Source organism: Amblyomma mixtum, chromosome 10, assembly GCF_055824585.1.
Source record: "Amblyomma mixtum isolate Tamu chromosome 10, ASM5582458v1, whole genome shotgun sequence".
Taxonomy (NCBI): Eukaryota; Metazoa; Arthropoda; class Arachnida; order Ixodida; family Ixodidae; genus Amblyomma; species Amblyomma mixtum.
The window spans coordinates 121,349,609-121,376,044 of record NC_143021.1 but is presented as its reverse complement, the minus strand read 5'-3'; the positions used below and the strand labels follow the sequence as shown (position 1 = coordinate 121,376,044).

General features: G+C 46.8%; 1 protein-coding gene across 1 annotated transcript in view; it reads right to left on the bottom strand.

Moving 5' to 3' along the window:
• nau (myogenic-determination protein nautilus) overlaps window positions 1-26,436 on the bottom strand; it is a 129,054-nt gene that overhangs the window by 90,607 nt on the left and 12,011 nt on the right. The window contains exons 2-3 of the mRNA XM_089562648.1: window positions 14,272-14,550; window positions 2,881-3,009 (exon numbers count right to left, since the gene is read on the bottom strand). Coding sequence (XP_089418774.1) covers window positions 2,881-3,009; window positions 14,272-14,550 — 408 coding nt within the window. The remainder of the gene's footprint in view (window positions 1-2,880; window positions 3,010-14,271; window positions 14,551-26,436) is intronic.

Here is a 26,436-nt window from a genome sequence, read left to right as displayed (position 1 = left end):
CTCCAGATGCTAGTCAGCTCCGTTCCCGCCTTATCTCTTGTCCCTGTTTCTGCGCTGCTTTTGTTCTTCACGACGTCGAAAGCATGGTTGTTATGTTCAGTTCACTGTTTGCGCTTATTACGCTGTCTTAAGCCACGAAGGAGACAACCCGGGACGCAGGCACGCGAGTGTGGCCTCCGTTATAGTGCGAACGTTATGAAAAAAAAAAAAAGACATACGCTTCTGGAAGAAAGGGGCTCTGTTGGGGAAAGATGCGCACAACGGCTACACACTACGCCTGCTGCTCGGGGCCACTTTTTTAGTGAACAAAGTTGGCCACTGTTCTTCGCTTAGCAGAAGAAAGGAACAAAAACGAAGCGAGTATCATTCAAAAACACAAACCGCTACAGCAAGCACACGCAGTTGAAACAGCGCCCTCCATCATCCGCGACATGCTGCTATTCCGGGCCGCCCGACGCATTGATGACAGCAGCGCTGCGCTGTCTCTTCATTCATTACAGTTTTTTTTCACAACAGGAAGCAAAGTGACGGCAGGCCTTCCGCCAGAAACGGTTCTAAAGGGTGTCATTAACAACGATAACATGTCACCGCGCCGGGTCTCGCCGAGGTTCTCAGACAAAAAAAAATGGCTCAAGTACAATGCTCGCCATGCGGAGGGCTGCGAGGACAGGCATTCCCTTGTCCTTGATGTCATTTCCTGCGTGGCTCCCGCCGCTACGGTATTATTTTTAGGGTGTGCAAAAGGGGCGCATTTAACTTCGTCTTCCTCTCTGGTTTGCATGCGGTGATATGAGGAGTCAAATTTGTATGAACAAACTGGCGAAGACCCACGCTTGTAAGGTGACATGACAAAAGCCCTCCCCGCTCCGAATCGTGGCGCGCTGCATTTTGGTGCTGCCTGACGAACTCTTGGTGTCGATGCCAGCGCAGTGAACTGGATACGAAGAACTCATGGCAACAAAGATGAGAAATAACGATTGCAGCAAGAAACGTGGATGCACAGCGAAACATCAGAAACCGTACTTCACTTTCGATGAAGGTGTCCCGTCTCAAATTCCTTTGTCACTGGGGGCTCAGTATATCGGCAAGAGTGTGAGATGTTTCAATGAGCGGCTAACTGGACACTGTCGCAATGCTAGCTACGGGCGGTGAGGATCGGTTGTCGATCACAGTCTGTCTTGTGACTCAAGGAACTGTAAGCCTTTCCTTGAGAAATTTGTTGTAATAAGTAGAATGCGCTGAAAAAAAAATCGCTGAGGCTTAGCTAAGGTTAAGCCTAGTCAGATGCGAAGCATATTGATGGCTAGGCTTGGTAATACATGGCTTTCTTTGGTTGAATACTTGGTCATTTTAATACAACCAAGAGAAGCCTTCGTCATGGGGGAAGACAACGGCATGGCTACAGCGGAACGCCGACTAACCCCGAGACGCGCGTTGGGTGAGCGCCTGGATTGCCACGGAAGCCGCGTCCGCCTGCCCAGTGGAGCGAGCGTTTCACCTACACCGAGTGTGAACGCGCGTTCGAAATGCGCGGGAGTGTGACGTCACCATACCACGTGATTCACACGGCGTACAACCGCAGCGACGGCACAAGTTGGAGCCCCGTCTGTCATCTGTCGTGACGTCATTGTGTCACGTGGTGTGACGTCACCATACCACGTGGTCTGCACGGCGTGCAACCGCAGCGAAGGCACAAGTTGGAGCCCCGTCTCTCACCTATCGTGACGTCATTGTGTCACGTGGTGTGACATCACCATACCACGTGGTCTGCACAGCGTGCAAGCGCAGCGACGGCACAAGTTGGAGCCCCGTCTCTCATCTGTCGTGATGTCACTGTGCACGTGGTGTGACGTCACCATACCACGTGGTCTGCACGGCGTGCAACCGCAGCGACGGCACGAGTTGGAGCCCCGTCTCTCATATGTCGTGACGTCATTGTGTCACGTGGTGTGCACGGCGTGAAACCGTCACGAAGGGCTTGGGTTACCTAGTGTAATATGCTTCGCATAAAAACAAAAATGCATTCTACATACCAAGACCAACTAGCCCGTGTTTTGCACTTTAAAAAATTTGTTTTAACAGGAAGATGCAAAGATAGAATCACAAGATAAATAACAGCGTGAAGCTCAAAAGATGCATAGATTGTGACGCACTTGTGCTTGCACTCCATCCGATGCATTCCCATGTGATAACGAGCTCGCGCATCTAAGAGATTCAGCCTGTTCGCATATATGTGTTACCGTGTCACGTTCCGGCTTGAGTGTGCTGCTTGAGAAGAATAAAATTTCTTGGAAGTTTGCGTTCGTGGTGTTCGCTGCCCTTTCTGTGTCCTCGCCTTCTGCTGCGCTACAATTTATCCACAATGCAACAACATGCCCTTTGCAATATGCAATATGTATAACGGCGCCTTTCTAATGAATAGATGCATTTTCTGAACAAATACACGCTGTCTAATTTTTAAAGACAGCTCGAATAGCACCTAGTTGATTAATTTATACTTTTTCTTCTAGCCCTCGCCGCTTTCTCAAAAATAAACTGTACTGCATTCTGACCTCTTTGAGACTAGTTACACAACTGGGAAGTATGTTACCGGAAAAACATTCCACTTGCGGAAGCTGCGCATTTTGTTGATTATACAAGAAATTTGCCCTATGAGCGGGCCGCGCGAAACAAGGAAGGTTGTTTTTGTTTTCTGTTCTAGAATAATGCGAATACAACTCGCTGGACAAATACGAGACCCGGTACACTGACAAGCGATAGACTGTGAAAGTTACATATTATTGCGTTTTCAGAAGCGCCTGAGCACACACGGTGGGACGGCACTGACTCATATGATGCCGCAAAAAAGCTGCGTTCTTTTATGTACCCCGTAACGCTTACCTGCAGCGGCCTCGCGTGCACTGCTTTGGTGCTTTCGAAAAGTCGGCTTGCTGTCCGCGCGCCGTCGGCCGCCTCGAGCAAGTCTTCGAGACCCTCGATGTACTCGATGGCGTTTCGCAGGATTTCCACCTGCAAAGGCGACGACGCAATGAGACGCATGACAAGCGTAGCGCGAACAAAAGGGCTCAGTGGCCGCTTGAGCGACTCCTGAGCTCTTTAAGGGCTTGTAAGCTCTTTTGGGCTTGTAAAAAGTCATGAGCCCAAGAGAGAGAATAGAGGATCAGTACTGTCACGTGCTTTGTTGGGCAAAATCTTTGCCCGTAACGTGCTCATCAGCATCATCATCATCATAATCATCAGCCTGACTACACCCCCTGCAGGGCAAAGGCCTCTCTCCAATTAACCCTGTCCTTTGCTAGTTGCCGCCACTGTATCCCCGCAGACTTCTTAATCTCATCCGCCCACCTAACTTTCTGCCGTCCCCTGCTACGCTTGCTTTCTCTTGGAATCCACTCCGTTACCCTTAAGGACCAGCGGTTATCTTGCCTTCGCATTACATGCCCTGCCCAAGCCCACTTCTTCCTCTTGATTTCAACTAGGGCGACTAGGATTTTATTTATGTATTTATTTATTTCATAAATACTGCCGACTGCCCTTTGCGGTCAAGGCAGGAGTGCACAAAGTTAAAAAAAATTACAAAGTAGAAACAACAAAATAACAGCGACAAAGGGCGATTACAGTACGAGGACATAAATTCAATAAGACATAATTCATAGACATAAATTCAAAGTACAGGCAAATCATCCGATGTCAAAGAGACTAAGTGAACAGAATACGATTTTTGTTACGATTGTAATTTCTTTTTGACTGCTTTCGCTTCTCATGTTTGACTCTGCTTTTGCTACGATTATTTGACACTGCTTTTGCTACGAGATGGTCTCCTCTAAGTTTTGTTATCACAATCTTTTAGTTTTTTCTGCAGAGGTTAAAAGTTTCTGGTCTGTTATCCAGATGTTGCTGCTTTTTTCCACGTGTTGGGTTCGGAGCGATAATGCGATGAGTGTCACGCCTGAGATGTATGTTTAAATATGCCACCTTTCCATGCAATAAACAGTTGGTAGTGTGCGCATGTGGTGTCCCCTCTCTTGTTAGTGTCCTTGTTGCGTCGCCGTTCATTTTATCATGCACCAACTCGCCCCTCAGGCCATTCTTCTGAACAGAATAAAAACAAGGAAACCGAAATACACTGTGTACTAGACGCGCTACTGCGATACATGAGACGAAACAGCTCACAAGTAAGATTCTGAAGATACCAGGTTGGTGATATCGCTTGGCAGTCGGTTCCATTCGGAAATGATGCGTGGAAGGAAGGAACAAGAATATGCTTTTGTTCGGCATCGTGGCATCAAGATAGTCCTTTCGTGTTCGTTACGGGTGGGGCGTGTTGCGTTGTATTGCATGTAACTCTGAAAATTCAGTTTTGTTTTATTATGTATGATATTGAACAACATTTTTAGTCAGTGCTGCTTGCGACGGGATTCAAGCGTGGGAAGCCCAGATCTGTTGAGCAAATCAGATACCGAGACCTGCCGACCATAGTTGTGATAAATAAACTGGAGTGCTTTCCTCTGGACGCCTTCAAGAATTTTTATATCCGTTTTTGTGTTCGGATCCCATACACTGTCGGCGTATTCGAGCACTGGACGCAGAATTGATGTGTATGCTGTCAGTTTAGTTTTGTTCGTGCAATGCTTCAGGCGATGCTTGAATAACCGAAGTTTTTTGGACGCTGCTGAGACAATGGACTGGATGTGTCCGCTCCAGTTCAGGTTGGACGTCATGGTTACCCCAAGATATTTCACCTGAGTCACTGAGTTGATCGGAAGGCCATTGATTTTGTATGTGCATTGGAGCGGTTGTTTCTTTCGTGTTACTGTCATTTTTCCGCATTTGGAACTGTTTATACCCATTTGCGAAGTAAAACACCAGCTGGAAACTGCTGTTATGTAGTCGCTTAGGAGTGCCTGGTCTTCGACTGATGTGATAATACGGTATATAACACAGTCGTCATTAACCCGCGTCGTTAAGCCGCGTTTGTTCTCTCAGCCACTCTGCCCGCTTCCGGTTTCTTAACGTCACACCCGTCATTCTTCTTTCCATAGCTCGCTGCGTTGTCCTTAACTTAAGCTGAACCCTCTTTGTTAGCCTCCACGTTTCGGCCCCATAGGTGAGTACCGGTAAGATACAGCTGTTGTGTACTTTTCTCTTGAGGACCACTCAAAAAGAGGCATCGACGCATAAAATAAACGGGAAATGATGGCCAACAATCACGAAAAATATGCTCCTCATTATGAGCGGTGCCACCCCTGCGTCTGTCACTGCTTTTCAACACCAAAGTACGCGTTAAGGCTGCGCGAACGGCGGCAGCATAATTCGAGACAGAACTAAACCATCTCAACAAGGCGCCACCAGCACAAACTCAGAAAGGAAGCACCAAAAGTAAGAACAAAATTCACTTCTTGTTTCGCTACTTAGCTGGACAAGCGATCTCAAAATAGCTCAAAGGCACGGGGCGCGAGCATAGGCGACAGGGCATGGTGTCCAGTCGCCAACCGTTGTCGTCTAGCTAACCAAATTCACTATGACTACCGCGCGCGCCGTAATCAAGCTTTAAAATGCATGAAAATATCCATAAGGGCACGCGCATCGCCTACATGCAGGTAGATTAGGGCGCGCTGCGTCGACGTCGTTTACCGGGCAGCCGGCCGTGCGATGCGGCGCAGTGGCGATCCCTCCTCGGTGCGGGTAAGCTTTGCCTACCAGTGTTGTCTATTTGCGCGTGTGACTGTTGTTTGCTATTTACGTGTCTGCCTCTTATCAAAGAAATACGAACACGAAGTCATCCTACGAAGCAGTAAAGGCAATTATTGTTATATCATGACATCCCCCGTCGGTCTTCGGTATTTCAGGCCTTTTGCCACGCGACCACAGCGACAGTGGCGCGTTAGATGCAGTTTCAAAGCAAAACAAATAGGTCGCTGCTGTCCATAAACCTGAATGGAGCAGGCCAGATATCGTATATTCCTATCAACCACGCTGGGGGCCCGACAGCTACTGACACACGAGTACGCTTGAAGACGACTGCTAAGCAGAATGCTGTTTGAACGCGCCAATTTGTGATTTCCATAGGCATGATCAGGTTGTTTTCAGTATTTCTTTTTTTCGTTTCCTCATTAGTTATGAAAAGTACATGTAAGGTGTTTGTATATTTTGTTTTTCTGCTGAACTTTACGCTAGTGTGCGTCCGTCACCGTCACTGCAATGAGCAAATTTTGCATCAGAGAACGGCAAAAACATCTGGAGATTCACATCACCCCCAGCACTTAAATGTCTCCACAAATATTACATGGCCAAACTACGAAGAGATGAATTGACGCCATTGTCAGACTAGTAATTAACGTTGCTCTTTGCCTAAGTGCTTGCACTGTCTCCTGCGCAAGTCCATTGTTTTTGACGAGTTAAAAATTGAGAGCAGAGTACGAGCAACATATATGACACGACTCGAAGCAACGCTATATACGCTATATACGACTCCAAGCAACGATAGAAACCTTAGGCAACGCTGAAAGGCGCTCGAATCTCGATAGAGTTCCGCGCTGCCCCATTGACTCGATAGACTATTGACTCTAGGCCGTTGAAACCGCCGATGTAGCAGCGCTCAGTGTCCTCTGAGTCGACAGACTATCGGTTCGAGCCCCTTCTAAATGCCCGTGTGACGGTGTATAACTCTCCAGTCAGTGCAGTTATGCCCTCAGTGAAGGAATTGCGGCTGCTGAACCTCAATGCCCGTAGTGTAGTAAAGAAATGAGATCAGCTAGAAGCTTTAATCTTGAAGAGTAATCTTTATGCTGCAGAAGAACTCTAGTTTGGGCTAGTTGGTTCATGATTCAACAGGAAAATGGCGCAAAAGACGTGGACAAAAGAGACAAACACGACAGGACCAGCGCCAACTTACAACTGAATTTTATTTCGCACCAAACCCGCCCTTATGTAGGCCAACACGCCCTAACAACCGTGTAATCACGCACAGGCAGTAGAAAAGATCACAGTAAGATATCTAGCACATGAAGCGCAATAGCAACCACGTAACATACTATCATGGCTAAAAAAAACCCCCCAAAAAAACCAACAAAAGTATAGCAAACAACACTAAAACGGTCATGGCCAAGCAACTCTTCAACACCAAAAACGATACACACTCATGAGTGATACCAGATGACCAACAATAAACGTCAGTGTCTTGGCCTGATGTAGAAGCTCGCAGTAAGTTATTTCTGATGGGTCCCCAGTTTTGTTGCACCACATCTCGTACCAAGAAATGGCCTCTTCCTTGAAGTTGTCGATGCCGTAAAAGCACTGGAGTTCTTCGGCGAGAACAGCGAACTCAACACGGCTCAAGTGCTTCATTTTTGATGGATGCAGCTGGAGAAGTTTGAAGCTCCTCTCATTGCTTTCAGAAAAGCGCCGAGCTAAAGAAGCAGTGAGGGAGTCCAAGTACGGCACATATATTGCCACACGGTAGTATTCCTCCGGCGACTGAATCCCGTAGTTGTCTCGGTGGGCCTGACGAGAGACTTGTCTTGGCACAGATATCACCACATTTAAGTGATTGGCTGCCTCCCTTGCTGCATTCATGATGTTAGAGAACTCCTCTACAGCGTTCGTCCGGTGGCCGCGAAAAATACGTTGCAGCTCAGTGATGTGGTCATGCACAGAATGGAAGTCCATGGATACACCTTGCAGAATGTTCGTAACTGGTTCGAGCCGAGCGCTGTACTTCGCTACAATATGCAAGCAGACGATGAAAGATGGGCTTGTTGTTGCGCAGTAGAGGATGTGAGCTCGTTGTCTAGTTGCAGCGTTCGAGCATGATTCCGTGGACGCGAGCTCCTCGAGTGCTTCGACTATGGCCACGTAATGCTGAGAGAAGATCCTAATAGACTTATATTTTGCAGACCATCTTGTCTCACACAGCATCGGAATGTTCGGCACCAATTTTCTCCGGAGTACGCTCTCGCGGAAGAAGTTTATGGTTTGTTTGATTATGCCAATTGTGTTTCGAATTTCAGAGACGTCGTTCAGATCGTTGATGACGAGATTTAGTTTGTGACTTGCACAGTGGAAAAATAGTGCCTTCGGGAACTGTTTTTGTATAATTTTGTTCACTCCAGCTTCTTTTCCAGCCATTGTAGAGCATCCATCGTACCCCTGTCCAACGAGGTTCGAAAGAATCAGCCCGACATTCGTCAAAAACTTCAAGATTGCCGCGGCGATGCAAGCGGAGTTTAATTGCTCCAGCTCTACAAATCCCAAAAACTGCTCTCGAACGCACACTTCGGCTCCCGCCTTGTCAATAAAGCGAACGCCTATAGACATCTGCTCTTTTCCTGAAATATCTGCAGTTTCGTCAGCAAGAACGGAAAAAGCAAACGCTTTGTTAGCTTCGGTAACTATCTGCTCTTTCAGGATGTCGCCACAGATTGTGATGATCTCGTTCTGGACGCGGACAGAAGTGTACTTGGCATTGCCAGCAGAAGAAGCGAAGTGCTCCTGAAGTAGACTATCTCCAGCTTCTACACGAAAGTCAAGCAGATCATTGAAGACTCCACTATCGGACTGCTTGCCGCGAATTGGCAAGTCATGCGTCGCGCAAAAGACAATGGTGGAAACTATTGGAAATAGTTTCTCACGGTTCCTTTCAACTTGCGCGTGGAGTGCTCTGTTCAGCTGCTCTACAACGGGTAGCTGCTTGCCTTTCATCACATCCATAAAGTTCTGTGAGGCCGTCATTGCCTCCTGGTGCCATTGGGATTTTACGTGATCCCTGCACGCCCCGTGCATTTTTCTGTAGTTACTGAAAGCGCGCACGATAAAACTTCCTTGAGTACCCCGGTGAACACGTGGAGGAAAAATGACGCAAAAACGACAAATAGCGCCTTTCGCTGTCGCTGAGTACGCAAGCCAGGGGGCGTAATCTCCCAGCCATTGATGTCGAAAAGGCCTCTTTCCAGGTGTTACATCCTTCTTAAAATCGTATGTAACATTTGGTGACCATGGCTTAGTAAGAAGACGTAACTTCAAAAAGTCCGTTATGCCAGTGAGTTTAGCTTTGCCTAGAAACTCTCCTAAGTCATATTCTTGAGGCAAGTTATTTGTTTTCTTGATGTTGTCTCCGGACTTCGATCCCAAGCAAGGAGAAAGGGAATCGTCTCGGCTTACTGCGTGACCGGAGCTCGCTGGTGAAGTTCCTTCCATGGAGACGACGACGTCGGCTACTGTCCGGTGATGAAAGGTTGCATCGCTCTGGTCAAATCCGGACTTAAATCCCAAGAAAGGAGGAATGGAATCATCTCGGCCTGCTGCATTACCTGAACTCACTGTTGACAGAGTCCCTTCCATTGAGTCGACGACATCAGCTACTGTCCGGTGATAAAAGCTTGCATCACTCTGTTCAAATGCTACACCGTTGTCACATATCACACCAGAATCTGCAGGGGCGCATTTGGATAACGCTTCGTCAGACAACCGCTGACGCTTGAAGAAGCGCCGAATGTCCATCATTCGGAACCGCGCGAGACAAAGCTGGCTATGGAGTTCTTCGGGGTTGGTAGTGTTAAAAATATATACACATTGATTGAAAAAACGGTTGAATGCGTACGTTGAAAACAAAAAATGACTATATATACAACGAAAACTTATTTACAAGATAAATGCACGCTCGCAGCTTCATACACCTCGCTCCATCTTGCTCGCGCAACCGCACAGTCGAGTATTTGCACACACACTACTCGCCGCTCGTCGTTTTCTCGTCCGCTGTCTTGATTGTTCTCAGCTTCGTTGACAACCGGCCACTAAAAATACCGAAGCACAAACACAGAGGCGCGCACACATGCAAGGGCCTACTTGCCGCAGTATCCCCGAATACGCACTGTTGGAGTTGAGGGTTCAGGACAGGAGTGCCGCTGACCGAAGAGGTAGATGGCGAAAGGAGAATAGGTTTATTTACATTTTACATTGGTGGTTAGAAGTGAGACGATTCTGCCGCATCCGTTGTCGAGTTTTATATCCTTCTTGTTCCCTAAAGTCCCTAGGTTGAGGACGCCCTTGCCGGAGTGGGAGGGGCCTAGAGCTTTCACCTGTGCGCACACACACGACACTGCACTCATGGTCACGCCCCCTTCACATGTGGAGTCTGAGGGAAAGAAGGTTGTCGTCGAGGTAGCGTTGACGGCGGTAGGTGATGGCCTCCGGCCAGCCGAAGGTTTCTGCGGGTCACCGACATCTGTTGATCATCAAATGCCACCCGCCGCTCGAGGCCAGACGCGAGGTCACGAAAACGCCGAAAGTGGTTCCTCGTGCTTGGGTCGGAGATGAGGCCCGCCAGCTTGTCGCGGTGCTTGGGCACGCCAAATAGCAACCGGAGACGAGGCCCTTTGTTCTCTGGCACGGTCACGGCAAATGGGGAAGATAACGTTCGCCTCCCCGAGGCGGCGGCGGCATTCTACACGTGCAGGCACTTTGTGAAGGGGGTCTGGTTTTGTTCCTGCACTCCAACCGGGCAAACTCCGTAATTGAAGTCAGCTGGCACCTGGGTCCTCTCGGTGCTTGTGGTCCATGGCGGCAGGCCCGAAAGCAATCACCCTCAAGTCGCTAGCAGCCATACACAGTAGAAACAGGCGTGCTGGCGGCCACCCGGCGAGACTTGTTGTCGTCGTTCCTAATAGCACTTTGGGGGTGAAAGGAACGCCTCGCGACTTCCGAGGGGAAGGGAAACTCGCCACTCCGGTCGGAAAATTTGTTTTGTGTGTTTTTATGGGGTTCAGAGCCCCAAAACGACTCAGGCTATGAGGGACGGAGTAGTACAGAGTTCCGGATAATGTCGACCACCTGGGTCTCTTTACCATGCACTGACATCGCACAGTACATGGGCGCTGTTGGGATTTGAGGCCCAGCCAGAGGTGACAGGCGAGCCAGGCGAGCCAGGCAGGCGCCATCGGGCTGCCTTGACCAAAGGCGCTGGCTTCCGGAGAAGATGCAAGGAACGCTGGTGTGGGGGCGCCTCTGGAGACTGCGTCGCCGTGAACAAAAGGAACTGCTAATCCCCTTTGCCGAAGATTCTGAAAGCGGCGCTTCTACCGAACTGCGCTCTCCCGTGGATCGGAGGAGACAGCGAGCGGCGGCGGCGCCAACTCATCGCCTGCTTGCCCTTGAGCAGCCCGACAAAGCGGGGGTGGACACGGCTGATTTGTCCCTCCCTCCTGAAGAATTCATCGGTGGCCGGATTGTGCACTGTCTGCCTCCGTGTGGCTATCTCTCTAGAGATCAAAGAAACAGGCACCCATCTCAAGACGCCTCGAAACACATGCTCGCCGGTGCCGCTGTATGTCTGCAACGACGCGTCCCCGGACGCGGCACTTCGCAGATGTGACCCAAAGCTGGAAGCGGGGCCGCTTTTACTCTTTTTGCTGAGCGCACCGCCGCCCCTGGTGTGCGGCCATCACTCACGGTTAGAGTGAGTGATTTTCCAGGGGGGTGCAGCCGCCCCCCCTTGCCCCCCCCCTCCGGACGCCCATGTAACTGTCTCACTCCACGGAGTGCACCTCAACCGCGCCGTGAGGGAAGGGAAGAAGGTGGGAGTTAAGGAAGAAAGAGCAAGAAAACGGTGCCATAGTGGAGAGCGCCGGGATAATTTCGACCATCTGGGGATCTTTTACGAGCACTGACATCGCGCAGCATACGGGTACCTTTTGCGTTTCATCTGCAACGAAACGCGGCCTGCAGACGGCTTCCAACGCGTGTACTCCGGCTCAATGGCCGAGTGCCCTGAGCCGGAGGGAAAGTAGTTCAGTCGCCTACGCTCCAGTGCTGAAGTAAGAGAGAGTATTAGCGCATCTTCTGCATGAAGGAACTGCTCGAAGGTAGCCTGGCATTCGAACCTGTGTTGAAAGCGTAATGGTAGCTGCCCATCCTTTCCTTTCCAATTTACGCTCCTTTCCAGTTACTTGCTTTCGAGGGTAAGAATGGGAAGCAGGGCAAAGGCCTGTCCTCCCAAGCATTTCATCCCTCTCGGAGACTAAAAACGAGGCCTGGAGAAAAGCTTTCTTCCATTGAAAATTGGTGTACCCGGCTGCAATGGGGATCGAACCCAGCGCCTTCTGCACATAAGGCGGATGCTCAGAGCACCAGGCCACGTTTTCATCGTTTTGATGCATTTCCGCAGTCTGTAGCAAAGCATCAAGGTCTTTAGGTTTCATATGCCGAAATCTGTGCATTCCCACGCTTCCCTTGCTAGATACAGCATATTTAGCACTTTTTTGTCCGCAGTTGGGATTTGTGTCATGCCTGTGGTCTTCGCATTAAAACTGCCCTATTCACAGTGCTTGAGTGAATTCAAAACAGAGCTCCCCCGTCCATTTGTAGCATCATAGCTATCACAGCAGTGTATATCTCAACTTAAATGTGACAACAATGGGCCGGCGCTCGAAATGCATCGTTCTAATGATTTTAGGTTTATTTCATAGATATGCCCACAGCCGTACTTCACTTGTATCTCTGGAAACACCTAATTGCACTTGACTGCGGTGACATAATACGTAATTCCAGCTACAAGCGCGCATATGAAAAAAACAATCAATCCATTTATCCGCGCTACCTCATGCAATACTTCTATCTAAGGACCTTCCCGACTCCAGAATTTTTTGTCTCACCTACCACTCCCCCCCCCCCCACACACAAAAAAAAGTTAAAAGCGCACAAAAAAAAAGTTAAAAAACATCTGATGGCTCATTTGTTTGCTTAGCATTTTGAAACATTCACTTTGTTTTTACTCTTGCTTGTCTTGCATTTTACTAGCAAAACATAGCGAAAACCGAGGCCCAAGACAAGAAAAAGGCAGCCGCCGCGGTGGCTCAGTGGTTGTGTCGCTCGGCTGCTCACCCGAAAGACGCGGGTTCGATTCAGGCCGCGGCGGCCGAATTTCTATGGAGGCAAAATTCCAGAGGCCAGTGTGCTGTGCGATGTCAGTGCAACGTTAATGAACCCTAGGTGGTCTAAATTTCCGGAGCCCTTCACTGCAGCTTCCCCGATAGCCTGAGTCGCTTTGGGACGTTAGGACCGTCTTAAACCAACCGACAAGAAGAAGGCACACACATACTGTCGCCGGACTTAGGTAAGCCTGGCGACAGTGTGTGTGTGCCATCTTCCCGTCCTGGGTCTTGGTTTCCGCTGATGTTTTGCTAGAACATGCATAACCAATTCGCCCAGGAAGTGAAGCTGCTGTATTTTGGTAGCATATATTTCCATCTTGCACTTTGATTTACCCTTAATTCGTCCTGAATTACCGAAATTTTTATTTTCTTTAACATGCTTTGTCTTCTTTTCTGCATAGCCCTGTGCCCATATCCTATGCACCGCTTCGATGCTGCTGTTTGCCTACTTGCACAATTTCGCTTGTTCTGTTTGTAATGCCCCTCTCACCCAACGCTCCCCAAAGCCTCGGGGCCTGCGATTTAGTAATAAGTAAACAAATTTTTCCTCGAATGGCAGCACTTGTAATGCTTGCACAGCACATCGCAACGGAAGTCAAGACGGTCTGAGGGCGTGGTGCGCTCACTGACAATAGATCAATTGGACGGGACCAGCCGCCCATCCGTCGCCTCTTTTTAGCGTCCGCGTCCTCGTGTGTCACTGGTGCGTTTTGAAAATATCAGAATGCACCGCCGGGCCTATAGCGCCACGTATCTTGGAACTTCAGCAGATAAGCGCAGCAGGGCTGCTGATTTCTGCCGTTAGTCGGGCGCTTGGAGTCTCTAGGCACTGGCGGGCTCCTCTTCCTCTCATCCGCGCGGGTGGTACGAAAAGCGTTTCACTAATCGCATACTTCTAAAATAGGACTTCGATTTCGTATTTTTTCAAATGAACGCCTGTAAGTGCCTAAGAAGTCTTTCAAAATGAATGAATGAATGAATGAATGAATGAATGAATGAATGAATGAATGAATGAATGAATGAATGAATTTATTTTATTTTCACATACTGCAGCTCCGACGGGGCTATAGCAGGAGTGGATGATATACAATATATAATGCAAAAACATACAAGGAATACAGCCGACAGGCTTAGGGCCAATGATGAAGTACAGACAAGAATTCTCTTAATGGTAGCATACGGTTGGTACCTGGTGCCGAATTCAGAAATTCAATTGTTTGTGGGAAAAAACTACATTTGAAAGTGTTCGCTTTGAATGAATGAATGAATGAATGAATGAATGAATGAATGAATGAATGAATGAATGAATGAATGAATGAATGAATGAATGAATGACCATGCTCGCCTTTGGCAGCCTCTGCGCAGGATTTGCGCAGGTCCTCCTCTTCAGGGCCTCGAACGCCTCGTTGACGCGCCGTAGCCGCCGGCGCTCGCGCAGCGTGGCAGCCCGGCGTCGGTCCACAGCCAGGGTGCGCCGCTTGCAGGCGCGGCACGCCCACGCCAGGCACCGACGGAGCCCCTGGCCGCCGCCGCCGCTGCACGGGGCGAGGACGTGCTGCTCCGACGAGGAGGAGGACTCGGCCGGGCTCGGCTGCCGAGGTTCCGGGCTGCGGCCTTCGCTCACCTGCGGTGGGAACACGGTTAGGCACCGGGTCAGACACTTCAGGGGAGAGGGAGGCGCTAAGCGGGGCTATCGGTAGCACTCGCTGTGGGTCTTGCTGGTTCAACTCACTTCCAGTGGTGAATGGCCAAGGAAGCAGAGAGAGACAAGAGGCCTGTGGCGGTAATTCCATGCGTGCATACATAAAACAGCGCACAACATGAAGATAGGCGGTCGATATTTTATTTCATTTATTTATCCTAAGGAGGGGGGAATACAACTGTTCAAGAACATACGAACATAAGCAAAAACGCACTTATAAGGTTACTATAGAATATATAAAAGGAAAAAATGTAGGAAGAAATAAACTAATTTGGAACCTGTGTATTTATACAATAGATATATGGATTTGAATGATGACACAAGACAATAACAGAATTAGCTATAAGCACGCTCAATACCGGGCAGGGAGCGCAATACAACAATGAATACAGCCCTGTACGTGAAGGAAAACAAAACGAGATAAGTAGTCTAAAATAATCAATAACAACAAAGTAATCAAAACAGCCTAACGTTAGATACCTTCTAAAGCCATGAGGAAAGATGCATGATTAAATATGGAGACGACATCTGCAAGCAGACTGTTCCATTGGGAGATGCCAAGTAAAAGAGGTGAATATTCGAACAACGTTGCTTCTTCAGCAGCTGCAAGTTTGCAAACATTTGCTCTATGATGGCCAGACGACCCTCCCTCCCCCGCCCCCCCTCCCCCTCCCATATGCATAGGCTACGGTCTACCGATTGCCATTCTCATGTAATCTACCGAATACCGCTCAAGTGCTCGCATGTTTACATCAGCCAGACCGGCCGTTGTTTCAGTGAGAGAGCGAGCGAATACCAATGATCAATATAAACAATCCAAGAGAGAACCTTCCAGGTCACTGCAAATATTGTGAAGGCTGCGAACGCGGCGGCCGCGTTTCGATGGAGGCGAAACGCAAAAGGCGCCCGTGTGCTGTGCGATGTCAGTGCACGTTAAAGAACCCCAGGTGGTCGAAATTGTTCCGGAGACTTCCACTTCGGCACCTCTTTCTTCCTTTCTTCTTTCACTCCCTTCTTTATCCCTTCCTTACGGCGCGGTTTAAGTGTTCGCCCAGATATGTGAGACAATTACAGCTTGTTTTTCTTTCCTTAAAAACCAATTTACCTTTCTTTTAAGCTGTGAACCTTTACTTTAAGGGGCGAAGTTTATCGGCAAAGGCAAGGACGGAGTCAAAAACGAAATAATAGAGGCTTATCATATACAGAAAGCTGCGCCCACGTGGATTAACACGTCGTTGGTCAGACTCAGCGACCAGGAAGTAGGGTTTTTAGACGAAAGCGTACAAATCTAGATAATGGGTCATTTTACGGTGATGCTGTATTTTAAAGCGATAGCGTTAAAGGCACCGTTGTCCAGAAAATCTGGTGTCGGTGTTGTGAGTGAAAGATCGCGAGTATGACTCTGGCAGGTGATGCCAGCAGAGAGTAACCTAGGAGGCAGTTGGGCCCCGTAGGAAAAGTGAGCTTGCAGCGCCATCAGAACGTGGCCAGCGGATAGTAAACAAACTGCCCACCGTGGCAGGTGGCAGTTAAATCAATGATTGGTCGCTCGGGAACAGCAACCTGGACCGCACAAGGTCCACCGGTGGCAGCACCGGCCATTGAAGGGCTGTACCGCATCGCTTAACCGCTGCATCACTGCGCCAGGAGGGGGGGTTATGAGGACTCCCAGGTATTAATTAATGAAAAGTAGAAAATGGCCAGTTCTGCTTACATGCGAACTAACCAATTACGCTCTCGCGTCATATTGTTGCGAAAGCAACACTACGCTTGTCGCCGAGCCATTTCGTGGAGCCGAGGAAAGGCCATACTGCGCATGCGTGAGGAGCAGTGACGTCACAAGGCGCACAGCTGGTGCGCCGTCACTGCGCGAGTGACTCAGAGGTGCCGCTGCCGCGCTCGCCAGTTGGCGTGCGCAGTAGCGGCGCATAGCTGGCGTTCCGGGGCCGCCGCCGCTGCCGCGCGCTCTCCATCGCCTCTCTCTCTCTCTCTTCTCGTTGCTTTCGCAATCCTCCAGGTTTAACCAGAGCTAAACCAATCTGCCAATTTTTCTTAAGGCGGACGTTGAGTATTCCCTCCAATTTGTTTTGTAGGTACCTTGTTCTGGCTGTAATTAGGTACCGGCATATAAAAAAGACGGTGTTCGGAATACTTTGTAGTTGGCGCTCTTTCCGACCTCCTTGTATTTCCTTTTATTGTACTGCGAGCCGTTCAAATTTATATTTAATTAGGCTATCCCCTGGTTTAGGCACTACGCTAGGCCTCACCCAAGTGTTACGAGTATGTTTTCAGACTAAAATATGGTGACGCAGGAATTCGAATCAGTATAGAGCACCACTTCAAAAACATAGTTTACCCAGGCTACCACTCATCCTCCCTGGTTTCCTTCTCGGAGAGCCAGGAGCACACTCCGCATACAAAGGAGACGCACTCTACTAACAGACACGAACACTAACGACCACTGAGTACTCGACACTTCTGTTTCGTCCAGTCCGCAATCATAAAATAGGAAGCATTTGGCTGGCGTCTGCTGCAACCAGCTGGATTCTCGGAGCAGGTGATGACTGCAAAGCGCCGCCGAAAACTGCTCGTGCTCAAGAGTTACGACGAACAGCGCAATTTTTGGAAAAGGTTTCCTTTATTATTTGAATGGTGGCGCCTGGTGAGTTAAACATTCAATTCATTGGTGCACTTATTTTCCACTGACGTCAAACTAACACCTGCGATTTTTGTTGCTCAATGCGAAATGAAATGCTTTTTCCCGCCTTTAGCGCCAGCCTACATTGCGAATGATACGAACACTAAAAATTAGCCCTGCGCTTTCCGGTCGTCTGCAGAGCCTGGTTTGGTATCTCGTCGTGAAATTCTAAGTGCTGTGTTTCATCGCGACTTGGTCAAGGGTATGAAACTTCCATATAATACCATCGTTCAGCTAATCCACAAGCAAACGCAGATTACTCCCTAAGCGGGAGGAGGAACGTCAACTCAAGCGCCATATCGTCGTCATGATGACGGCGTCCAGCTGAAAAGGTAAACAATACCCCAGAGCAGAATTCGAACCACCGCCGGCGAAACCAAACAGCTTCGCTTCATGGTGCCGCGGACTATTCGGTCACCTTTTATTTTTCTTTATTGAAAATTTTTCTTTATTCCTTTTTTTCAGTCACCACGGCAGCCTGTCGCGCTAGGTGCATGTCCACGATTTATTCATTTTCTAAGCATTAGGTCTCCTTCAGTCACCAGGTGCGCTGAGTGAGTGAAAAACATTTATTGCTCCAAAAATCAGGTTTAAGCGGTGGGCCGATGTCGTCATGTCTTCGGCCTCTTCACAAGGTCGGCGCCCCTATTCCAGGGCACCGCTGAGTCTTGCTGCTTCGCAGGCGTGCTGCACCAGTGCCCTTTGAGCCGTGAGCTCGCTGCTGGTCAGCAGGCCCTCCCATTGTTCCGCATTCGGGTCATTTAGCTTGTGAAATGCTCTGTTACGTTCGCATTCCCATGTGATGTGATATAGCGTGGGGGTTGCTCCGCACCACGGACATGTGTCCCTGTATTGTGTAGGGAACATTTTATGTAGTATGTATAAATTGTGGAAAGTCCCTGCTTGCAGTCTCCGCCAGCAGACCGCCTCGTGCTGTGTTAATGATGTGTGGGGTGGTGGGTATTTGAATCTCCGCCCTCTGTAGTAGTTTAATATTTCTGCATACGTTGGTTCCACCGTCATGGGGTCCTCCAGGGTTTCTGACTGCCCTGCTCGGCTCGTGATCTCGCGAACTAGGCTGTCTACCCTCGAGTTACCCTCTACCCGGTGTGTGCCGGTATCCAGAAAATCCTGTGTCTTAAGGTCTTATTTGGAAGCTTTGCTTCGAGGAGGATGCTCAGCGCTTCCTTGCTTATTTTTCCCTGTATGTAGTTCCTGCATGCTGCTTTGGAGTCTGTTAGGATTATCAAAGACTTCTTCCTACGGTAACCTTCGGCTGCCGCTAGAGCTACGGCAGCTTCCTCCCCCTCCGTTACCGTACAGTTTCTTAATGTCGCGCTGCTAATTGGTTCCCCCATGTAATCTACCACTGCTGCCGCGACTCGGAACTTTCTGGTCCTGTGGTCCCATGGATAGAGGGGAAGTAGCAGAAACAGAAACTGACTGGAGAAAACACTTTTATAAACCAGGCAATAGCGTCGTAGCGAGGTACTCGTGGCGCCGCTGTTTGAAGATTTTTGCAGCGGCGATGACTGGCGTATTCGCGAGCAATCATGGCGGAAAGCTGGTCTAGTTGGTGTGTCATTGTTAATTAACAGACTAGCGCATAAAACTGGGACAAAGACAGAGAAGGAGACAGGACGAGCGCTAATTAGCGCTCGTCCTGTCTCCTTCTATGGCTGTGTCCTTGTTTTCTAATTAAAAACATTCGCGAGACTTCTGGAGGAACGGTATCCCCCCCCCCTCCCCCTCGGTGGGCAATTACCGCTGAAATACGAGCAAAGCGCACGGAGCACAGACGGTCGTATTCTAGATTTGCAGTGAAGAAATTGATGACAGAGGTTAGTCGCCAACACAATCGCTCGATCTTTAGCGTCGCATGCATTCTCTCACCGCACACTATGAACAGAAAAGAGTAAAAAGGGAGAGTGTAGCTGTCCTCTATTGGACACCTTTTCAGAAGCAGATGTGCGTCAGCTTACTCCTGTTTTACTCCCATACGGGTGTATTCGTGTCGAGAGCGCAGCCCTCAGCGGCACTCACGCTGCCTGCTTGCTACCAGGCCGGTGCAGCGGTTTCGTTCTCACTCCAGCCGGCCAACTGGCTAATTATTGCTTGCGGCCGCCATTATGTCATGGGATTATCATTCCAATTATATCTTGAAAAAAATAGCTCAAATCATTGGTGTTATAGGCCGTCTAAAATACATACTTCCCACAAAAAATAAGATGCTGGTATACAATTCAATATTCAACTCGCATTTAAACTATTGCCAGTTAGTGTAGGGCACTACAACATTCACTAACCTTGAACGTATTCATTTAATGCAAAAAAGATATCTCCGAAATATATATAATTTACCGTTCCGACATCCAAGTACAGCTTTCTTTTGTCATTCACAAGTTATTAAAGCACGTAATCTTTATAAATATCGCTTGAGTGTTACTTTTAAAACAGAAATCAGGAACAATGTAACAAATCTTAAAAATGTAGCAGAACTAAGGAAAAAAGAATCAGCCTATCCAACAAGACGTGGCGAAGAATGGACAGTGCCAACACCTCGACTAAATCTTGGTAGGGAATGCCTTCAGTACACTCTTTCATCTCTTCTAAATAGGTATATCCACATTAACCTCGATTTGTTTTCTTTTTCGCATCGTGAACTACATAATTTGTTTTTGCATAACATTGTTTAAGTTTCATTATGTATACATATTGCTCTTTCGTGTATTCTCTCGTGCTTCCTTGATGTGCTTGTTTTTTAAAATTGTATAAACTCTCTTTTTGACTCCCTGTCAATAATTAGGATCGTAGACTCGTCAAGCTGCCCAAGGGCGGCTTTTTTCTACGATTCCTTCATCTGTAGTGTTAGATGGAAAATAAACTTTGAAACTTTGAAACATTGAATTATGAAATTGACAAATGTTTGTTTGTTTATTTATAGTGTGCGCTCGTGCAGACACGCCCATGCATGCACGTCGTCAGAGTGCGTAGTGCTACGCGAGCGCGTGGTCTTCCACGTTTTCTGAGCAGCTGAAGAGTGACTATGGCGGATTCGGGCAGGAGCGGCTCTGACTCCTTCTGTGCGTCATCGGTGGCGTGACAAACGTTACGAAGTGACTGACAAGTGTCCCCATTGTGGTGCTGCGTCCGACCAGTGTGACGAAAAACACTTGCTGTGGACTTGCCCGGCTATAGCTTCCGTGAGACAACGCTTCCTAAGAAAGGTTGGCCTACGATGGGACGTTGTTGACGACTATCGCAAGTGGACTAAAGATAATCGCTTTATCGCGAACTTTTGCCGCTCTTTAAGCGAGGCTTGTTTGCACTCCTTTTTATAACTTTCTTTCCCTTTTTCATTATACCTAATGGCAAACAGCTCGAATAAAAAAAAGACTATGCTTTTAGGTGTGCTGAGAAGCACCGCGTGCATGCACGATTGCATCTTACTTGGCTCACAGCGTGGGTCATCATGCACGCAGCACAGCAAGAGCCGGCACGCAAGGCAGGGTTTTCCACGAGAAAAATGTTCAGTGAGCTGAGGCGTGTTCTTCAAGATTATGCGCCGGCAAGTGGCAGATTCATACCCTGACTCGTTTCCACTTACAACCCGCAGGTAGCATTTCACGAACGCAGAAATCGCAACTACCGCTGCAGAATCACTCACAAGGGTTGTCTGCTGTGATACGTACTACGCAGTTAGTCAACAAACATGCAATAATCGTTGGCACAGTGCGCCGTTTGATGACGAATAGTCGCGAAATTTTTCACTTAGATGTAGTTCTGAATCGACTGGCCTGCATGGTAACCTTCTTAAAGTTCAAAACAACTTTTTCTCCTAGAAGAGTGCGAAAATTATTCATGTCTGCGACAATGCTGCGCGTGCGATGTCTGGATCATGCGGGTCAGAAATGGTTGATTTCGATAAAAAAGTGCACTTGTGGATTTTGGTATCACGAGTTCCTTCAACTAATAAGAAACATAGTGTACAAATTTTGGCTGTGCTACACAAAATTGGAGAGGCAATCGGTGAAGGCATATCGTCTGATGACATGGATGTATGTCATTAAGTCTAGATAAAAGAAGAAATAGAAACAACAACATCGCCCAGATCCCAGGAGGTGACAAGAGAGATAAAGTGCTCGAGAAGACATGCAAGCACACAGCAGCCCTACAATCGGACTGACGACAAAGTTGCCCATGTATGTACGCTAACGAGCACCTGTGTCCGACAGTTAAGAAGCTGTCGGGAATGGTAGTTTCGCGCAAGCGTCAACACAACTAGAAATATGCCTGGGCAAAGAACGGGCACATTTTTGCGCACTGCCCTGATATGTCACCGGTTATTAAATATGTTCAAGGAACTGATGTCGACAAAATAAAAAAAATAACTTGTATTATGTCGCTGGTACAGATGTAATGTTTGTTTCAACCTACATGTCTGAGCGCTGAAAACCCTGTCAATATTGTTGAAATCGATACTACAATAAAAAAATTCTATTCAGGTTATTTCATTTGAATGGGTGGTTTATGGCTTAAAACCAAATATTATTTCTACGCTACTGTCATCGTGTAAGTTACGCTTTGATTTTATACGACTTCGAGGTTTTTGTTTTATTTATTATGACGACTTCTTAAATCGCCAAAATAGTTGACGAAGCGGTATAGCAACACTGTTATTTCACTATGTAAGCAGCTACGATTACAGTATTATCAATAAAAATGCCGACATTTTATGTTTAAAAGCAGATTGTCGCCTGTTCGCGGCTATATACCATCCCCGAGCAGAAGCCTGTCTGATTTCTTCATCTTCTTTGTCCGTGTTCTTTTGCATGATGTTAAGATGGGTCACACCCTCACTGGTGATGGGTATTTGAACATTGATGTTACCCTGTTTTTACGGATGTTCGAAGACGTCTTATTCATTGTTCACCACAACAACTTTTCAATGTCATCACCATGTCAACACGCGCTACCGCGAAATCATCTCTACTCGATATGTCTAGAACCGATCGCACTAATCACTGCACAGTTGGAAGAGCTCTGAGCAATAAGATTGGCGACTACGTGGCTATTTTTATTTCGACGAAACATCAGGGTACCTTAAAATGTGAACAGTTTGGAAAAATATTTCGTGTCTTCTAACTATCCACTATCTAACTATCCCTGCCTTTCCCTCTCTCTCTTTAGGGAACGCATACGCGAAATCAACTTCTGAAATATCTTTAATATTGCTGGCGCCAATAAGTCATATAAGTTTCCGGCTATAATCAAAAAGTTGAACTCGGATTGATTCCGATTGAAAACGTATGAGCAAAGAAAGACATTGCCCAAACCATGGATGACAGGATACTTTGCTAACTAAACTGCTAAGCAGAATCATCTTTACCGGGCTTTTCTTTAAGCCCGTAATCCAGGAATGTGGGCTGAGTATAAAACATTCCGCATGAGATCGCTATTAATATCAAATTTTAGCAAGAACTACCTCCGCTGAAGTGACACTATGTGGAAGAAGATTAACGAAATAGTAAATAACGAAACTGGCACTTCTTGCGCTGATACACTTTTAATAACTGGTGTGGTGAAAGGGAACTGATGACAGATTCATTGATTTGGTTGTTCACCGGGCCAGTGATAGGAAGTGTTTCCAGCACTCAGACCTTAGCGAATATACCAAAGCATCTCAATTACCCTCCCTCACCAGTTCAAGCCTTCTGTATAACACAGCACAAACGTACAACAAGTTAGAACAAAAACGACATATAAGGGTTATATGTGAGAAGACACCTATAAGGCAGGTGCCTGAACGATAGGTTAATGAAACACCATCGGGCTGTGAAGCTGTAGCAACGGATGGGCACCTAGCAGAACACTGCAAGTCATGCAAAAAATGTAAAGTAAATGAGCCGCAGTTCAATGCCACACGCACGTGCGGTAAAGGAAGAAAGAGGCTTGACAGAGAAATTATAGAGGCTTATTGCATTAAAACGAAAGCTCAAAAATGTATCAGCACTCCTTCCCTGACCTTATCACGCAAGGAAATTGCTTACCTTGATGCCTGTTCACGCTTAACACACTTGTGATAAAGCCGATTCATTGCTTGGTTTATAATTTGTTTCCGCCCTCTATGTATCTGTTATATGTGTTTTTTCTCGAGTAAAGAACTAGTTGATGTGAAGCGTTTGTCCTGTGTGCTTCTTCTTCTTGTCCCTGTCTTTTAAATGAGCTTTGCTAAGTTCAACATGTATTACCAACTCGCCCAACTTTCTGCATTACCTATAAGGAGTTTGTGTTCCCTCTTAAGCAAATATATGAACTTTTCTTCGCTCCCTATCCTTTCAGCAAAACAAAAACGCATGCGTAAACTGCTGGTCAACACCGAGCGTCTCAGAAGGATAAAAAAGGGCAAATCATATACGGCATTCATATATTACAAGATTGTCTACATAATTGTCTACATATTGATTGTCTACATAAAGGCATTAAGAAGTCGAGACCTGAAAATTCTAAAACATGCTTACATCCGCTGCTCGGCATTCTGATGTCCTCAGAAACAGGCAAGAAAAATCTTACTGATCGTTTCAACTGATCGCAATCGCTGATAAAGCATACATCGTTTTTCGCATACAAGAAGAGCAACATCTTTCTCAAAGCTTGTAAATGAGCCCGAAGTGAGCTGCATTATGCTTTGTGTCGTCAACAGTACCGCAAGTTAGCATTCCGGGTCCTTTTCTCCTTTTTATAACATAAATAAGATTTTAAATATAGGCTCCGGCACTAAATATTGCATCTCTGCATATATTACTTAGCACATTTGTAACCGCCAAAACAGGCAGTGAGCCAGTTCAGACCGCAAACCTAATGCTAGAGAAGTTAGATCTATGGGCTGATAAAAACTGCCTAAAATGAACGCGGTCAAACAGACACTGTATCCAGAGTAGCAAACATGAAACGGTTATATTGGATAATCTAATCATGAACTCAATGCCAGTCGAATCAGTAGCTAAGTTTAAGGCGCTAGGTGTTTTGCAAGAGAACATCTCCTGGAATGCAGATATAGCCACTGTTGCCACTAAGCTGTCCCAAATAGTAGGGGTCGCCTACCACCATCGAAGCATAATAGCAGGAAATATCTGAACATAATTTTTATTCTACCTTATTTTCCTCTGAAATACATTGCTGCCATTATGTTAGGGATCCACAACTCCAGGAAACAAGTTTTGCTTCAAAACACTCTTAGAAAAAAGGTATTAGTACTTACTAACTTTTGGGATAGTAACTAGTTGTCACATATGTTACTACCCGGTTAGTAACTGCAGTTAGTAACGGGAAGGTTAGTAACACTTACTAACCCATTGAGTTAGCAACGGCTACTACCTGCAGTTAGTAACGGGAAGCTAGTAGTGTTTACTAAGAAAATGAATAGAAACTCGCATATGTTGCTAGATTCTTTGTACGGTGTGCTGGCGTGGCTTGTCAAATTTGTGCCTACTCGAAAAATAAAAACCTTCACAGTCAATTTGACTAATTCCGGAATCCAGACAGCGCTATCACAGAGTGCTGGCCGTAAATCACACACTTAGATTTAAGCTTATCGCCCATTACATGTACAAATTATGCGAGGGGATTGAATCAACCACCTTAACGTGTGCAGACAAAGGTCCAGAATGCAAGGAAAGCACAAATCGAAAGACTCATAATCGCGCACTTCGCGTGCGAATGTAGGGATGTCTTTACCAGTCTTATATAATCCGTAAATCAGACTATCATTCGCGGGCTAGTGGCTTTTGCCGGTTGAGCTAAGATACCAGCGTTAATTATGAAGTTGAGATTGTAGAAAGAGCTTAGTCTACCAAGCTATATGCCCCTGCACAAATGTTTAATTCCAAAACCAATTTATTAGCACGACAATCTTTGTCAGTTTATATTCTTTTACTTTATTTTTATGGTTAAAGGAACGGTTACTAACTAGGCAGGTACTAGCGACCATAGTAGTAAAAAGGTAGCAAGGGCTACTTTTACTAACTATACCTTGAAGAAGGTAGTAAATAGCTGATAAAAAGTAGTAAAACTAAGCCAGAGTTAGCAACTGCGGCCCTTACTGCCTTTCTTTACAAACTTTTTTTAAGAGTGTAGAATTATTGAAATTGTGCAAATGTCTTTTCGTGCACAAAACTGTTCATTAAAAAAGATGTAATGCAAATCAAAACGCTATGCAACTGACGCATTTGTTGGGCACTGAAACAGGAATTACATATTGAGCTCTTTTCAGCTTTTTGTAAAGCTTTTGTGAAGCTCTTTTCAGCTGTTTCTTGAAAATAGTAAAAGGTTTGTCAGGAATGAACTTTTGAGGGGAGAGAATTTAATAGCTCATACTCACGACCATGACTCAGTCCGTCACATAAAACGCTTGTGATTTGTGGCGTTTACAAAACATGGCGTCACCCATCCGGGCGTGCTAACCACGACACTACGCCGACTTCCTGCCAACCCATATGCAGTTCTCATAGCGGAAGAACGCTGGGGAGAGTTGCGGGGAAGGATTTGGCCTCATCGCACTTCACCTAAGGGTCCCTCGAAATTTTTTATATCTGATAATTCAGTAAGTGAGCTTTTGAAATAGTAAAATTTGTCGTTCACAGATGGTACTTATAAATGGCTTTCTGAGTGTAGGACATTCGATTGCATATTGACATATAAAGCTTTGCTGCAGTTTATATTTGTAAACAAAGAGTAAATACTTAATATAATGCACCTAGTCGGCCCGGATAATGTCATGCTTCAAGCAATGGGGCTGGGTTCGCAAGTTTCTGATATCGTTAAATAGTTTTCCCAGATGCGTAACATTCTATTCTGCAGAACCGATAGTCTGTTGTAATTTGAGTTTGTCGTTGTCCCCCCATATACTACGGTGGCGAGACGACATAGCCTGGAGTAAAGAGTAATATAAATTCGTTGTTAGCCACGCAGCAAGTGCTGTATTTTACACATGCTAGCAATAGGGAGAAAACACTGCGGGGGTTTTGACATGCCATGTCGATGAAAATCCATGATGTACAAAATTCTAAGAAATTTTTGTTTAGTAACTTGGCTGATAAAGGCGTTTTGAA